Genomic DNA, 16,988 nt, shown 5'->3' with positions numbered 1-16,988 from the left:
TTCTTTCTTTCTTTCTTTTTCGTATTCTACGGACACTCTTACAAGACAGCGAAACCGAAGGAGATATACAAAGATAAATAGATACGTGTATGTATGTAGACACATGTAGATCCATGGCTATATACATACCTGACCTCCCTTATCTGTGAGCTGTAGGAGTCTATCGCAGAGTTGCACGCGGAAATATTGCGAGGCTTCGGCTGGTCGAGAAGTCTTTAACTGACGCTGAAATTCCCTAAGAGATTCACATGTCTGTTTGCAAGGAGGGAAAAGACCACAGAAGAAGTCGAAGAAAAGAACGATCAGAGAGAAGCAGAAAACGAATGAAAGGAGAAAGAGGATAGGGGAGAAAAAGAACGCTGTAGAGACAAACAGATAGATACGATATGCATATAGAGAGATAGATAGGTAGGTAGATAGTAGATAGATAAGATACAGATGAGCTCCTCGGAGTCATCCAAGTCGCACTCTGTAGGTTCTTTGCCTTGTGGTCAAATGGAGACTGTACAGAGTAAGAAAAAATGATCCTGATAGACATCTTTCGACATGTGTAGAGAGCAGGAGGAGAAAAGAAACGCCATGCACCTATCCATATGAATATATATACCTACATGCAAACAGATGCTCGTATGTATAGATCTACTTCTACACATGCATCTTCTCACTACTCTAAGTTCACCTCCATTATGACAAACCTACACTTGTCGTTCACGTAACTCTTCAACCTAGATACGCACATCTGTATATGCAAACATATGTGTACACGTCTATATACATATGTAGGTATATGTGAGCCTACATAGTATCAACACAATTTCTCCTCTCTCTACATATCTAGGAATCTATATCCATATATATTTATATGAATGGGCGTAGGTATATAACGACACGGTAACAGATTGCTGGATGTGAGCTTTAGGAGCTTCACGCAGAAAGACAGGAAGGAAGGACAGTCGCTGGGGAGTCTCTCATTTGACAAGAGAGCGAGACAAAGGAAGTAGTCAGTGCATGCATAAATGCATGCATACATACAAACACATGATAGGAGAAGAAGGGAGAAAGAGAAAGAAGAAGAAGACTGACGCGTATGACTTGAGAGGTTGTGCTAGCGAGCTGATTCAAGGCTGTATTTATTCTCTTCTTAATGTCTATACGCAACGCCTTCACATCTTCATTTGGAACCCCCTGAGACAGAAAAGAAGAGAAAGAAAGATTAAGATTAAGCATGCATGGATCCAAGAAGACTTCTCAAACGTGATAAAGACAGGAAGAAAACGAAGGGAGCAGATCTACACGCAGACACACGGCTTGATCAACAGGAGGCAAATAGGCACATGCAGAGATCAAAGAGCCCACCAGATCTACTCATGACCCGTGACCTACATATATATATACATATACATATGAGATGCATGTAAATCCACCTACAAGTATACGTACAAGCACGCCATACATACAAACATACCTCTCTGGGTATCTAGCTATCTATCTGTCTCTCTAGGCATACACGCACGTGGACGAGATCGAGGCGAAAAGGTCAGGGGAGGAGACCGGTCACATGAGAAAAAGAGAGCTGCACGACACCTCAGATACCACCAAAGAAACACTGCATGTAGAAGACAAGACGTTCCATTCCTGCCGAAGGAACAGAAAACATGACATAATGAAAAAAAAACCCAAGAAAAAAGAAGAAACTAATCATCATCATCATCACCATCAGCATTATTCCAAATCATCATATGTGGTGTACATACACCCAACTTGCATGCGAGGAGAGGACAACTGGAACGTCAAAAAGCTCAGGACAACCCCTGGAGACTCTACCAGTCTGCCCTCAACAGAGGTATAGACAGATAAAAATCTATCTATCTATCTCTTTGATCCACCTATCTATTTACAGTTTATTCTATCTGTCTGTCTGCCGTAAATCTAACTATTTACCTACCCTCACCAGTTCAATGTTTTGAAGCGCACTGAAGGTAAGATCACTGACTATGTGTGCAGACAAATAAGAAAAAGGAATGAAGGTCGGTCATATCTCAGCATTTCTTCTCCTTCTTGAAACTATACAAACGACCCAATGAAGAAAGAAGCCATCTCATAATGAAGCTAAACAAAATCCGAATAAAATCTTCTCACATATGGGAACGTTGAAAAGTAACCTAAGAGGCTGAGGTGTATGTACAGTGTATATACACCTGGAGTACATCTCTTACAGGTAACTGTACAAGCTGGAAATTTTCCACTCGTTTCGCTTCTTGAAGAACCTTTTCTACATCCGTCATATAACTTCCAAAGAGATCAGATTCACGCGGAATCCACGCAGAAGAAACACCCGTCGTTTCTCCTCCTCCTCCTCCAAGGCCTTTCTGAGATTCTTGACTTTCTTTGGCTAAGGGAGAAAACACGGAGGAAGAAAAGACAGAATGACCCTGAACGATATCGGTGTAGATACGAATTTTGACACACCCTAGTCGTCGTGAAGAGGCCTCTCAGTGTGCGAAGGAAGGAAGAAAAGACAGAAGGAAAGAAGAAAAGCTTCAAGAAAAGAAAGATACATTCGACCGTGTCTCCTAAGGTTGTAGAGACACTCTTGTAGACTCTAACATAGATCCATATATATACTCACATAAAAGCACATATATCTATGTACAGATGTATATATACATATGTATGTACACATAGAGCTATGTGCATTTCTCTAGAGATATTATGGATGAACGTTCATCATACAGAAGAGAGCAGAGGGCAAGGCTACTACGTTTGCTCCCCCCCAGTCAAAACAACGTCCTTGGCTAACCATTCCAAGCCAATCCACATCTCCTTGTCTATCCTCTATAGATACACATATATATATATATACACATATGTATCTTTGTAGAGAGAGATATATACATAGATAGACAAACACATGAAGATATATATGTATATATAGATATACATATACAGCATACACAAGCCTATACATAATGCGGCTCTCCAAGGGCTCAGAATACCCTCAGTCACCCCGTGTATCCCCGTGCATAGACACACGCAGCCGAATATATATATATATATATACATATACATAAATATACAGATAGGTACGGCTCTGATATCTATATGTCTTCAGCATATCTATGGACCTATCTCCTGTGAAGCCTCACTGACTGAAGAAGAGAGAAGAGGAGAGGGTGTATAGAGAGCCTGGAATTAATCGATCATTCCTTACGTGAACTTTCTTTTGGAGGAGAAGAAGAAGAAGAGTCATTCCCTGTCTGAAGAGCACCCCCACCTTGCGAAGGAGAGGAAGACTTGATCTCTGTCGATTTTTTTTCTTTTTCTTCTGCTTTCTTTTTCTCTAGCTCTTTTAGTCTCTGTGCTTTTTCTTCTTCTTCCTTTCTCTTTCTTTCCTCTTCTTCTTTCTCTCGACGCTTCTTTTCTTCTTCTTCCTCTTGTTTTCTTCTTCTCTCTTCTTCCTCTTTCTCTCGCCGTTTCTTTTCTTCTCTCTCCTTTCTCTCTCTCTCTTCACGGGCCTTTCTCTCCGCAAGCTCCCGAGCTTCTCTCTCACGTCTCAATCTCTCTCTTTCTTCTTCTTCTCTTCTCCTTCTCTCTTTAGAATACAAGCACACAAAGATAGAGAAAAGAGGAGAATGCACTAGGGATTAATAGGAGCATAGTCTTCAGCAAGACGTCAAGAGAAAAAAAGAAAGGTCATCTAACAAGATAAAAGCATTTAAAGGTCTCATCGAAAGACTATCTATCTATCTACCTATCTTTGATCTATACAGCTACACTTAAGAATCTTTCATCTATGTCATACATACAGAGATAGATATCTGTGACACCTGTATACTGATGTAGATAGATGGACGTCTGTCTATACGACGTTTCTTGTCAAATAAAGAAGAGGGGTGAGTATGTACGTACACACATCCATCGCGGCCTATATCATCGGGAGTGTAACGAAGCATATAGAGGTGCAGAAGATCTCTCTAAATACATACACACTTGAACTACCCAGACACGTGCAAAAGAATGGCACATCTCTTTAGACGTCTACTAATACAGATATCTCTATGTCTAATCTTCTTCGGACCTGGGAGACTAGACACCGCATAAGTGTCGCCAGCACTTCTAAGCTCCACTAATGCAAACGCCCGTTGTCCGCCCCCCCTCTCTGGAGATGTATGTACATATATATATAGAGAGAGAAAGAGAGAGATGTATCCTACAGATCGAAGAATAGATATAGAGAGATGTGTGGCTACATATACCCTCTGTCTGGAGATGTAAGAGAATGCTGTTAAATATGCGTTTGCGGATTGTCATGGATCACTGAAGAGTGTATATACACTGCAACCTCCTCTTGATGATTCATTCTCTTTCTTTTCTTTTTCCTCGTCGAAAAGGAAAACTATACATCAGTGTCTCTATATACACATAAGACAACTAAGCGTTTTACCCCTACTTTTCTCTTCTTACCTCGTTCAGCTTCTTCTTGCAATCTTCTTTTCTCCTCCTCTTCCGCCTGGAATTTTTTCCTCAATCTTTTATCTTCTTCTTCTACAGCTTTCTTCAATGCATGTACAAACTCATCATAGACATCTTTTTTCTTCTTCTTCTTTTTCCCTCCGTCCTTCTCTTTCTCTCTTCTTCTTTCTTCCAAAGTCTCTTCTCCTCCTCTTTCTCTTTCTTCTCTTCTGTCTGCTGTTTTCGCGTCCATCTTCAGCTTCGTCGGTGGAGGTAAACCGCTGGAGAAAAGATCTTCGTTCTTCGAGAACGGGGGAGGGCGCATCAGAGTTCTCCCATTCTTCGTAGATGTCTTCTCTTGGTCTCTGGAGACTTCTTCTCTTAGTGAAAGAGAAAGGTGACCTCTCGTTCCGGGAATCTCTCCAGCATGCATTCCTCTAGAAGAAGAAGAGGAAGACGAGGATTGATGACAGGAAGAAGAAGAAGAAGCAGAGGAAAAAAGAGAACGAGAAGAATTGAATAAAAAGGAGTTTGACTCCGAGACATCCGTTTCGTTATGATGGTTCCTTCTCAAGACATGTTTCGATAGAACTGATAGAGAGAATAGGAGATCGTCATCGTCATCTGCAAGTGGAGAGAAGGCTTGATAAGGAGGAGTGAAAGAAATGCATTCTGAATCTGTCTCATAGAGAAGTTCATCTTTTCTTGTTTCTGTAGAAGAGATCAATGGTCTTCCGTGACGACGAAGATGCGAGGATAGAAAAGGAGAAAGAAAGGGAGAAAGAACTTTAACAAGATGCTCTCTATGATCATCATCATAGAAAGAAGCACAAGATGAAGAAGGCGAAGAAATCTGGAGACGAGGGGGATCCAAGAAACGTAAATCAAGTCGGTAGGTAACAGGTGAACGAGGATAAACATGTAGAAACAAGGGGGGAATTCGAAAGCGTAAGTTCTTACGAAGATGATCAGGAGAGAAAGAATTTTCTGGAGGTACATGCCGATAGTTACAGTCGTTGCCGGAATCATCGAACTGAGAGGGAGAAGGAAAACGGCCGGAAAGAGGGAAGAGTCCAGGAGATGAACTTGTTGAGACAAGAAAGGAAGAAGGAAAGAAAGCTGAAGATGACGATTGGACAGGTTCTTGAGGAAGACAAGAAGAATGATCCAAGGACTCTACACGACGTGACGCACCCCGTGATTTCGGGTGTACATACACCTCATGATGGTCATGGGTGGGGTGTACATACACCTCATCATCATGGGCGGGGTGGATATACACCTCAGCACTAGGAGGGAAAGAGGAATGAGATGTTATGAATGATGATTTTCTCTGTTTCCTTCTTGTCATGGCTTTTCTCACGAGATTCTCATAACGATACCGTCGGAGATCTGCCGTCCCCGTGAAAGTGGCAGGGGAGGAAGAAGGGAAGACATCCCACTGCATCTTTGCTTTTCTTTCTTTCCTTTCCTCACAGAAGAGCGACACGAAAGAGGAGAGAAGAAGGAGAGGAAGAGGAAGCTAATTGTCTTATTGGGTCAAAAGGACCCGAAGGTCGTAACAATGGCCCCAAGAAAAGAGAGAGAAAAAACTCCACAAACTCTTAAAGTGGCAGAGGCGAGGAGGCAAAAGAGAGGAGAGAGCGAGAGTGTATATACACCGGAGTTACGGCTCCTGCTGACTAGAGCAACCATTGAAATGTCTACTTAAACACATGCCGAAAGGAAGATGTTCTTTCTTATTATGCATCTTGGGACAGAAGGACACTTTCGCCTGCACCGTTGCATGTGAGAGAGAAAAGCGCGCAGAGAAAAGTTCCTCTTTCTCCGAAGAAAGAAAAAGAAGCGGCAAAGAGAGAGAAAGAAAAGAGAAGGAAAGAAGAGAGTGTAAAACTACACAAAAGAGAGGGGAAAAGCACCCATTCACGTCTACCGCCTACCCTGGGTTTCTGTGAACGATCGCTACAGAGAAGAAAGAAGGCGCAGGAGAGAACGGAAAGAGACACACCGCGAGGGAAACAAAGAAAAAAAGGAAGAAACATCGCAGAGATGATGAGGATGGTGATAGGAACAACGATGCATGCATGGGTGCATGCAGTAGAAAAGAGAAAAGAAGAAAGTCTCCAGAATTTTCTCAGATCGTATAGAAGAAAACGTCTGAAAGAAAGAAGGAAAGAACGAAGAGAATGCGCTGGACAAATCTCTTGCTTTCCTGTCAGTTCAGGAACCTTATCTCTCTATGTAGACATCTACCTCAGTCTCATGGTGTTTCCGCTCCAAATATCTATGTATTCTCTCTCTCCTTATGCTAGAAGGTGTATAATATGCATATGTCTCTATACGAATGAGGTGTATTTGCTTATCTCTACAGAGAGATAGATTTAGAGAAGGAATGGCCTTTTTCCTCTCATTATGCTGTCTTTCAGATACCCATCCACGCCAATTCTAAAACGGGTTCTTCACTAGGGGATGTTTCCTCTCTTTTCTATGTCGCCAAGGTGTACGTACACCCAATCTTACTTTTTGTGAAGCTTTTCACCAAGACTTGCATGCGTGAAGAGCTTCTTGAGCCGAGGTGATGAGAATGAAAAGACGCACAAGAGAAGGACCTAGAAGAAAACGGTGGGTATCGGCCTGAGAAACCCAGGAAAATCTGCTCGGGAAGGAAAACCGGTCGGCGACTACCGAAGTAACTCCTAACTCTTCACTTCTTTTTCCTCAAATAGAAAAGTTCTTTACGTACACACTTTCCTGACGAAGTGTTTTACTTCAAGATCTTTATTTCAATCACCCAAAACAAAGTGAGGAGTAGTTGTAATGAGAAAACAGAAGGAAAGGGGAGAGAATAAGAAAGATTGAGAAAGAGAAACCTTCTCTTATTTGTATCTTTCCTTTTCTTCTCTTAGTTTCAGAAATCTTTAGGTCGGACACACAAAGTTTCGCTAAGCTAAAACTCTGAGAAGATTCAGTAGAATCCTCTTCTCTAATCACGCTAAGAGAAGGCATATGATATGGTGTGTGGGGTTTAAAGAGGCTTCTCTTTCATGAAGTTCTCTCAAGATCCTCTGCCCACTCGAGATAGTTGCGAATCAAACAACTTCTAGAAGCGAAGAAGAGAAAGAAACTTCATCCAAAGCTGTCTCCCTTTCGAAGAAAGTCCAGGTGCCTAAACAGCATCGATTGTCTACTACCTATGATAAATGCTACACTCTGAAAGATTCTCTGACCGTCTCAAGAGAGAATGAACAGAATGAAAGAAAGAGTGAACGAGAGGAAGAAAGAAAATGTCATATCTAGATGGTATGGGTGAAGTTGCATTATTCAGTGAGTTAGGCAAGGAGTCACATGTGATGTGTCTTTGGCTCCCTGTTTCTTGGGGTGTATAGACAGCTCGAAAGAAGAAGGGGAGTGCATTTCTTAAGTCTTTACGTGTGTGTCGACCGAGAATCCTTATGAAAACAGACTTTTTAGTTCATAAAGTTTAAAGATGCCAAGACGGCAAACCAAAAGACTTCTCCATGAAGCGCAAGGCCGACGTCAAGAAAAGAAAGAGATCGCCTGTGGGTGCGTTAGTAGATAAAGAAGAAAAGACAGAAAGAAAGAAAGGAGGTTTCTGCTCCCTCATGTAACATGTTTGTATTCTTTCTTTTGAAGCTACTGTTAATTACAAAACATGATAGGCTTAAGAGAGATGATCTTATTGAAGCATTGGAGCATATCAGGAGGAGAAAGAGATTCTGGTCTCACACTCACAGTACAACACAGAGGTACACCCATGCGGTGTACATACACCTCAACTAAGGATAGAAAATATTGTGCTAGATCACGTTGAACTTCATGTGCAGGGGAATCTTCATCTGATTCGAAATCTTCATACAAACTCTCACAGTCAGAGGATTCACTTCTACCGCTATCACTTCTCCTACTATCCCTACCCGAATCGATTGAGGAACACCCTAGTTCTTCCTCTTCGCTTTCTTCTTCCTCTTTCGCTTCTATCTCTCTCTTCTTATCCAAGCCACTCTCTTCTCCCTCCTCTCTTGCTCTTTCTCTCTCATGGTTCTTTTCACATCTGTATCTGTTACCTCCTTCTCTTCTCTTTTTTCTCTGTCTTTCCCTCTTCTCCTTCTCTTCTTCTCTTTCATGGCCGCTGTCTCCCCCTTCTTGCGACCAAGCTTTTCCTCTTAATCCTAGCGCTGCGTCAAGACCTTCGATACAAACACATGCAGGAGGAGAGGTCGAGACTGCTGAAGCGAAAATTTCAAGAAGTTTTCGCTGGGACCCTCCCACATATGGCTGTAGAAGATCAGCGACGTGAGTGAAAATAACTCCTCCTCCTTCTCTTTCTCTTCTTTCCCTCTGACTTTGATGACTAGAGAGATGAAACGCAGCACGACAATGGAGAGAAGAAGACGAGGGTGAGGAAAAAGAAGAAGAATACCTCTTTCCTCCTAAGATATCTGAAAGACAGTGCATTAAGACAGATTTACCTGAGCCTGGAGGGCCACCTATAAGAACAGAACGAATAGAAGTGCTTTCCATTTCTCCCTCATTACCCAGAAGAAGATGCTTTCTTGACGGGCATGTGGTGTATATACACCTCAAACAGGATGTAGGGGGAGGGGAGATAAGTGAGGAAGAATGCGCCTTTCTTATATTTCTCTTTTCCAATGAAATGTCTTCTTCGGATATCTTCTTCTGATTCATAACATCTTCAAAATGCTCTTCTTCTTCTTCATCTGTATCATCACGTCTACTGTTTTCTTTTGGAGAGCCTTCAATATTCTCTAATGAATCTCCTCGAAATCCTCCTTCTTCTTCTTCTTCTCCTCCGACAATTTTCGTCTCACTCCTTCTCTTAGATTTCTGTTGTTCCTCTCTCTTCCCTCCTTCGTCTTTATCTTCTTCCCTAAGACAGAAAGACGACGAAGAAGAAGTCTCTACCTCCTGAAGATGAGAGGTGCATACACAGCATGTACACTCCACATGAATCGACGGCCAGAAACAGTTGAGAGGAACACGTTCAAATGGTGAGACGGAGGAATGGCTAGTCGACAATCGATTCAGCTCTTCACGACAATTAACACGAGATACTTTATCATGTAAGGTAACAGACGGATACACGAGAGAAGAGGCCCCATACGAAGAAGCCGAAGATGATAGAAGACGTCTTTTCTCCTTCTTCTTGGTCTCCTTCTTTAGTGAGGAAAGAAGTTGTTTTCTGTCTTCTCTTTCTTCTTTCATTCTGTCTTCGATTCTCTTCAGCAACCGTTCTTCCCTTCTCCTCTTCAACAGAAGTAAATCCTCGCCATCTCCCGCACTTTCGTTCCTTTCTCTTCTTTCTTCTTCTTCTTTTCCTTCTTTCTTCGTCACTCCTTCTTCTTCCTCTTCTACAAGGAGTTTCTCTTTCTCTCTTTCCAGATGAAACAAAAACTCCATGAATTCATCTCTCTCCTCCTCTTCTTCTTCTTCTACGTTCTCTTTCAACTGCTTCATCTCTCCCCCCTTCAGAGCCACTGGAGAAGAAGAAGAGCCTAGGTGATAAGAGAAGAAAGAGCTGAAGAAAGAGAATAAAGGATGATGGGTATCTCTCATATATGAAAAAGGAAAGCGTAGAATTGCGATAACGACAACTTCTACAGGAGATGAAGAAGGACGGAAAGAAGGAGAAGAAAAGAGTGAACAAGGAGAAGAAGAAGAAGAGAGAAGATGATGAGAGGAAGAGGAGGTCGTGAGAAGACTCCTGCGAAACCATCGAAAGAGAGTAGAGAAGGTCTCTTGAACTTCTCGTTCAGACTTCGTGTATTTCTTCTTTCTCCTTCTGTCCTTTTCTTCATGTCTTCTTGAAGATGTAGAGGAATGAGATTTCATTGATAAAGAAGGAAGAGAAGAAAACACTTCTTCTTCTTCATCTTCTTCTTCGTCAGCTTCACTGTCTGTATCTCCTTGTCTCACCGCTGCATTCAAGTGTAGAGCTAGATCTACACCTCCACTAGGAGGAGGAGAAAAGAAAGACGCCTCTTCTTCTTCTTCATCTTCTTCATTCTTATGATCTTTCTTTTCTCTTTCATGCTTCGATAGCTCAGTGAAGGGAGAAGAAGAAGAAGACGCGAGAGAAACAGGAGGGGGAAAAGGCGACTTAGAGAGCCATACATCCGGCTGCATGAGAAGAAGAACTTTCTTCTTCTTTGCAGGAGAGAAAGCGAACTGAAGAAGATGATGCTGAAGTAGATACGACCACTTTTTCTTCTTCTTTTCTTCTTCCTCTTCTTCTATGTCTATTTCTTCATTGAAACGCGAAAAAGAAAAAGAAGAGTGAAGTCCATCCTTAGCAGGAAGAGGATCTCTACATAGATCACTCGCCCATATCTCCTGTACGTACACCTCAGGGATAGAAGAGCTGTTCTCTCTTGGCTTCTCTCTTTCTTCAGGAGAAGAAGATCGAGGCGAATCTTCTTGAAGAAACGAAGAAGAAACAAAAAGACTTTCCTCTTCTTCTTCGTCTCTTTGGCTTGTAGATGGAGAAAAAGAAGCAGAAGATTCTTTTCCAAGTAAGAGAGAAACTTCTTTCTGAACTTCTTCGATGGTCACCCACGGATAGAAAGGATCGCATGTAACTGTAAGAAAGAGAGGAGAAGAAAATCGATGCTGTCCCCTTCTTCTTGTTCTTCTTTCGCTTTCGTTTCGAGAAATCTCTTCATCTCCTTCTTTTCCTTCGTCTTCTTCCCCATGTAAAAGGGAATGCAGAGATATCGGAGAAGGTACACCGCGAAGAGAAGAAGAAGAGCGAGAAGAAGACCGTCTCTCATGAGGCACCGCCATCTTCGATGCAATCTCCTCTTCCTCTTTCTTCTTTTTCTTCTTCTCCCTCTCTTTCTTCTTGTTCTTTTTTCTCTCTCTTTCTTTGTGTGTGCGATCAGTGAAGAAAGGTCAAATAGCGAGGAAGTTTTGAAAGGCTTCAAAGAGAAAGGATGAAGCGATCGAGAGAGAAGAGAGAGGAGAAGAAGTGAAGGGAAGAGGGAGATAGAAGAGGAGAGAAAAAACTAGAGAAATAACTGTGAATGAAAGAAAGAAGGAGTAGCTTTGTTAAGAAAGTGTGTATAACGATGCTGTCTAGATATCTTTCTTTCTTCCTTTCTCTTCCTATACAGCAAGATGAGTGACTAGCGAGAAGAAAAGAAGACATCCTCTGTCTCCCTGTCAACAGAGAAGAAGAAGAAAGAACAAGAAAGAAGAAAGAAGAAGAAAGAGGAAGAGGAGATTGCTTCTTCCTTTGATGGGTGATGGTTTCCTTGTTCTCTTTCTTTATCTTCCCTGCATGCAAAGAAAAGGAGAAAAAGGAGAGAAAGCTTACTCTCTTTCCCTGAATCTCTTCTTCAAGACAAAGCTGATTCGATAAAGAGAAATCTATTTATGTGCTTCTTCTTTTCATTAAGAAGAAGAGCACCTTTCTTTCTTTTCTTTCATTCTGTCTCTTTCACGCCCGGTCTTTTATCTTTTCTTCTTCTTCTTCCGTAGCAACGTCCCAGCTATCTCTGTCGATGCTCGCTGACTACACTCGATTTCTCCTTCTAACGTCGATACACACTCTTCTTCTCTTCTTCTTTCATCCGCTGTTTCTATCTCTTTCTTTCTCTCTTTCCTTTCCTCCTTCCTTCTTTTCTTCTTTCCTTCCTTTTCTTTTTGCTTTCTTTCGGATGTCAGTGGTCACCTTTCTCTATGTCTGTCTCACTTTGTGTTTCCGTGGAAGAGGATGTTTTGTCTTGTTTCTTTCTCAAAGAAATCGATATCCTTCCTTCTTCTTCTTCTATCATAGTTTATCTTCTTTCTTCATCTCTTTTCTTTTCGTCTTCTCTCTCGTCGAGTCAGAGCGCATAGAAAAGGAGGAGAGAGGGAAGAAGAAGAGTCGCGCATCGTGTTTCTTTCCGCCTTCCCTCTATCGACTTTTCTTTCTTATCTTCTTTCTCTCTGCTTTTCTGTCTCCCTTTTCTGTCTTCCATTCTCCGTTGCAGCCATCCACAGGGATGAGAAGAAGAAGGAGAAGAACAAAGGAAGAAGTTGTCCTTCTTCTTCTCTTATGAAACTCCCGACGGATGGATTCCCTGGATCTCTCTTTCTCTCTTCCTCTTGTCTTCTCTATGAATCATGCCATCTTAAGAAAAGATAGAGGAGAAGATTTAGACCTTTTTCTTATCTTCTTGTTTCTTTCTTTTTTCTTCTCCTTTTCTATCATTTAGTTCTCTTGAAGATCAATAGCAAGAAGCATCGGTCCAAGCAGAGTCTAAACAGGCACGTACGCCCCTCTCCTTACTCAGTCCTCCTACACACATCCAAATATACACGCATACATACATACGCATACATACACATACATACACATACATACACATACATACACATACATATCTCTTCGCACATATACATACGTATAGCTTCATACATATTCATACACACATACATACATATTCATAGAAATATATGCATACATGTATATGAATGTATCGCAGGAGCCCGTTATAGTAGATAGGGAGATAGACTCCAGACAGAAAGGTAGATAGATAGAGGGAACTTGATGGAGGAAGGAGGGAGAAGTTTTCTTTTTCGTTGGCTGTTCTTTGTCATCTTCCTCGAGAAATTCTTTGCTAAACAAGGATTCCTTCTTTCTTTATCTTACTCAACCTTCTATCTCTCATTGAGAGAATTTCGCTATTCCTTCCCCTCGTATAGAAAGATCTGCTTCATACCTATCAGCCGCTCTATCTCTCGGGTCTCGAAGTAAAGAAGCAAGACACCCTTCTCAGCTTAAGACTGATAGAGATGAGAGAGCAACTCTCGCCTTTTCTCTTCTACAGTGCTGTGGAAGCTTGGGGAAAGATGGAGACCTCAAAAGACTTAAGGTTGATAGGTAGATAGACAGTCTAGAGATAGATCGATAGATTAAAGATAAAGGCAGGTAGCTAGATAGATAGATAGGTAGGTAGGGGCAGAGATAGATGACTGTTCTATCGATCACGGGTAGACGAATCGACTAGATCTCTTTCAGGAGACTGCTTTCTCTTCTCTCAAGGAAGATGGAGAATGTGTCTGTGAACGGAAGAGAAGAAGAAGAAGGAGGACAAGAAGAAAGAGAGGAAGAAGATGAATACTTTTTTCTCGGCATTTCTAAGGCTGCTAGGAGAAGCAGGAGGAAAAGAGAGAAGAAAGATGAGAGGGGTGTTCTTCTCTGGTTCTTTTCTCCGGCTTATATTCGGAGTGTTGTTTTCCTTTGTCCTTCTTTTCATCTTTCGAGAAGAATGGAGAGGAGAAAGTCGCTCGCTGGCCTTCTCTTTGTTCCCCAGGGAGAAGAAGAGCCAAGCACTAATAGACTTGATCGAGAGAGATCGTTACTTTTCTTCTTCTCCTTCTTCTTTTCTGGGTGTGCAGGGGTTGTCTCGTCGACCTCCTGTCCATTGTCATTCACCTTTCACAAAGAAGAAGAAGAAGATTTCTTTTCTCTCTCCTTCTTCCTTCTCTCTTAGTACTCTCTCAAGCTTCTCCCTCTCTTCCTCTTCCTCTTCTCCTTCTACTCAGGGACTTTCATCTCTCTCTCCTTCTCCTTTTTTTCTCTCAACTTCTCCCCGTCGTATTATTTCTTCTTCTTCATCGTCTTCTTCTTCTTCTCTTTGTTCTTCTTCTTCTTCTCCTCATCTTCCTGAGTCGCCTCTTCCCTACTATCTTCCCCCGCTCCCTCTTCCGTCCGCGTTGCTTGCCCGGCATGCCCCCTCTCTCCCAGCGTCTCCTTCTTCTTCTTCTTCTCTTTTCACTCCTTCTATTCATCCATCTACGCAGCGGGATCGAATCATAGCCCTCGCCTCGTCAGGCCTCCAAGCTTACACGGTGCTTCTCACTAGAGAATTGAAGAGAGCTCTTGGATTTCTCCGTCGCTTTCCTGATAGGTATCCGCCTTATATACGGGCAGTGCTTCTCCTGATGATCTCTGAAGAGAAAGAGCTTCTTAGCTCGGAGACGGAAAGGAGAAAGATACGACTAAAGGAGGAGTTACTTCAGATGGAGTTTGATCAGCTAGAGAAAGCAGTCAAGAAAAGAACAAGAAGAAGAAAAGAAATGGAGAAAGAAGAGAGAAGAAAAGGAGAGAACAGGAAGAAGATGAAGAGAGGAAGTCTAGAGGAGAGAGGGGGCGGAGAAGAGAAAGATAGACAGATGAAGGTGAATGAGATAAGGCTGCTAGAGAGAAAGAAGATACTAGAAGAAGAAATGAAAATTCTAGAGAGAAAGAAATGCCTCCCGAGCTTTGAAAGAGTCTATGAAGAAATCCAGGCTCTATATGTGGAGCTCACAAGTACAGGTATAGAGGAATAGAGCTGAGAAAGATCTCTTTTCTTCTCTTCTTTCTTTAGGTGTCTGCAGAGGAACGGGGGGTCAAGGGTGTTCCTTTCATATATAAGAAAGGTGCATAGAATCTCTTACACGCGCCCGCGGGCCATCCACCGCTTTTCTCTGTCCTTTCTCTCCTCGTCCTTTCATATCTCTCTTGAATCTCTCTCTCTAGGTACAGCCGCAGATAGATGGATCAAAAATTGATAGATAGATAGATTGGTGACAGATACGTAGACAGATAGATCGAAGATAGATAGATGGATCAATAGACAGAGAGGTAGATAGATCGATTAAAAGATAGATAGACTAAGGTTCGATGAGAAATAAAGGTCGGGGTAGATAGGGAGCGATAGACAAGAGAGAGAAATCCAGATATAGCTAGGGGGGTGATTGATCGAAAAGATAGAAGAAGAGAAGAGAAAGAGAGACAGAAGGGAAAGACAAGAGAGACAGAAGGGAAAGACAAGAGAGACAGAAGGGAAAGACAAGAGAGACAGAAGAAGCGAGACGAGAGAGAGAGAGAAGAGAGAGAGAAATGCATAATCCATGACTACATGCTTGCCTCCCGTCAATAGTTGAACTCTCACTCTCTTATCTCTCTCACGTAAACGTCTTCCTAAGGTTGAAGTGACCCTCTTCATTCTCGTTAGGGTAGGAGAAGGAAGAGGATGAATGAGAGGCCTCACTGACATCTCACCCTTCTCTCATTCTTTCTTCTCTCTCCCGTCCATTCTCTCCTTCTCTCTTTCTTTCTTCCATACTGTCTTTCTTTCTCACTCCTTCCTTCTTTCTCTCTTTCTCACTCCTTCCTTCTTTCTCTCTTTCTCACTTTTCTTTCGTACTTCCTTTCTCACTCTTTCTTTCTTTCTTACTCTCTCTTTTTAGGCAAGGCCTACGCAGCTCGTGTAGGAGAGAGTCGCAGTGTGAGAGAAGTAAAGGAGATTTATCGATCGGGAGTGAAGGCTTTGAGAAATCTTGTTAGTCTACGAGAGTCTTCTTTGCTGGATTACACCCTTCTTTCTTCTTTTCTGCATCTGCACGCTCACCAAAGAGCGTCACTGCATGTAAGGAAAGCACGAAGAGAGAGAAATAAAGAAAGAGACAGGAGAGATCTGGATTTGCGAGAGAGAGAGAGTTGACTAAAGAAAGCCTGTCAGTTTTACCTCCATCTTTTTCTCCGACTGTCTTCTCAACAATGCCAGTAGAGAGAAGCAATGAAACCTTCAAAACACTTTCTTCATCGCCGTCCTGTTGGGGAGGTGTATGTACACCTCAAAATCGATCTGTAGCTGCTGCATGCGTTCAAGAAGAGACAGATTCTTTCATAGATCTCTTTGATCTCTTTCTCTCTCGAGACGTACGGATCTCTTTCTCTCCTTTCTTCTTTTTTGAAACCCAAAGTAATTCGTTTCGCTTTAGTCCATCTTCTTAGTAAGGCTTCTCTCATGACACCGCTCTGTCTCCTTTCTTTCTTTTCTTGAGATTTCTCTGTCATTCTTGGCTCAGGGAGATTGTGTGTGTGTGTATCTGCTTTTTATGTGGGGCAGCGTATGTCTTCGAAGCTTCCTCTCTTGATGCTAGTAGGAGGACCGAGTGTAGGAAAGACTTCTCTCTTTCTCGCTTTAACTGCAGCAAATTCGTATGTACATGAGGAAGCTAAGAAACAGATCTCCAAGATTCTCAAAGTCAGTTCGTCAAGTCCTTCTTCTTCTTCTTCTGTCCCCCCCTCTTCCTCTTCTTCTCTTCCTTCTTCTCCTTCTTCTTTTTCTTCTTCTCCTTCTTCTCTCCTCTTGCCAGAGGGTGGTTTGAGAGAAGGAGAAAGAAAGGAAGAAGAAGAAAAACGACAGAGTTCTTTTTCATCTCCAGGTCCTTCTTCGTTGTCTTCTTCTCTTTCTCCCTCTTCTTCATCCCTTGATAAGAAAGACCAAGGTGAGGGAGTCGAGGTGACACCCCAGTCACTGGCTCTAGATGAAGTGCGGACACGCTTGGAGACACTTCAGAAAGAAGGAAAGGCACTCTGGGAAGGAGGCTCTCTACCTGATCCGGAAGATCTCGTTCACCCTCAGACTCTCTCTCAGGTCTCTCAACGCATGCAGCAAGAAGAAGAAGATGGAGAGGGAGAAGAAGAAGAACAACAACAAGAGAGAGAAGAAGAAGAA

At 42.3% G+C, this 16,988-nt stretch overlaps 3 protein-coding genes across 3 annotated transcripts in view; 2 read left to right on the top strand and 1 right to left on the bottom strand.

Moving 5' to 3' along the window:
* The window catches only part of CSUI_000518 (gle1-like protein), a gene marked incomplete at its 5' end in the record, with an annotated part of 10,823 nt that extends 4,924 nt beyond the window's left edge, over positions 1-5,899 (bottom strand). The window contains 5 exons of the mRNA XM_068060752.1: positions 130-252; positions 1,033-1,185; positions 2,217-2,392; positions 3,212-3,592; positions 4,465-5,899. Coding sequence (XP_067927269.1) covers positions 130-252; positions 1,033-1,185; positions 2,217-2,392; positions 3,212-3,592; positions 4,465-5,899 — 2,268 coding nt within the window. The remainder of the gene's footprint in view (positions 1-129; positions 253-1,032; positions 1,186-2,216; positions 2,393-3,211; positions 3,593-4,464) is intronic.
* A 2,025-nt stretch (positions 5,900-7,924) lies between these two features.
* Positions 7,925-11,677, top strand: CSUI_000517 (uncharacterized protein). The gene has a single exon (XM_068060751.1). The coding sequence runs from the start codon at positions 11,194-11,196 to the stop codon at positions 11,425-11,427; it is 234 nt and encodes a 77-aa protein (XP_067927268.1). The 5' UTR covers positions 7,925-11,193; the 3' UTR covers positions 11,428-11,677.
* A 215-nt stretch (positions 11,678-11,892) lies between these two features.
* On the top strand, positions 11,893-16,988 carry CSUI_000516 (nucleolar gtp-binding protein 1; the record flags this gene model as incomplete). The annotated part of the gene is made up of 3 exons (XM_068060750.1): positions 11,893-14,797; positions 15,715-15,893; positions 16,377-16,988. Coding segments are annotated over exons 1-3 (1,998 nt in total), but the record flags the coding sequence as incomplete, so codon positions are not given.

Source organism: Cystoisospora suis (assembly GCF_002600585.1).
Source record: "Cystoisospora suis strain Wien I chromosome Unknown contig_191, whole genome shotgun sequence".
NCBI classification, from domain to species: Eukaryota; Apicomplexa; class Conoidasida; order Eucoccidiorida; family Sarcocystidae; genus Cystoisospora; species Cystoisospora suis.
This window is presented reverse-complemented; position numbering and strand designations above follow the sequence as displayed.

What these genes read in the sequence shown, in the direction of transcription:
- CSUI_000517 (XM_068060751.1), top strand. Translation starts at nt 11,194, where the DNA reads ATGCAGAGATATCGGAGAAGGTACACCGCGAAGAGAAGAAGAAGAGCG.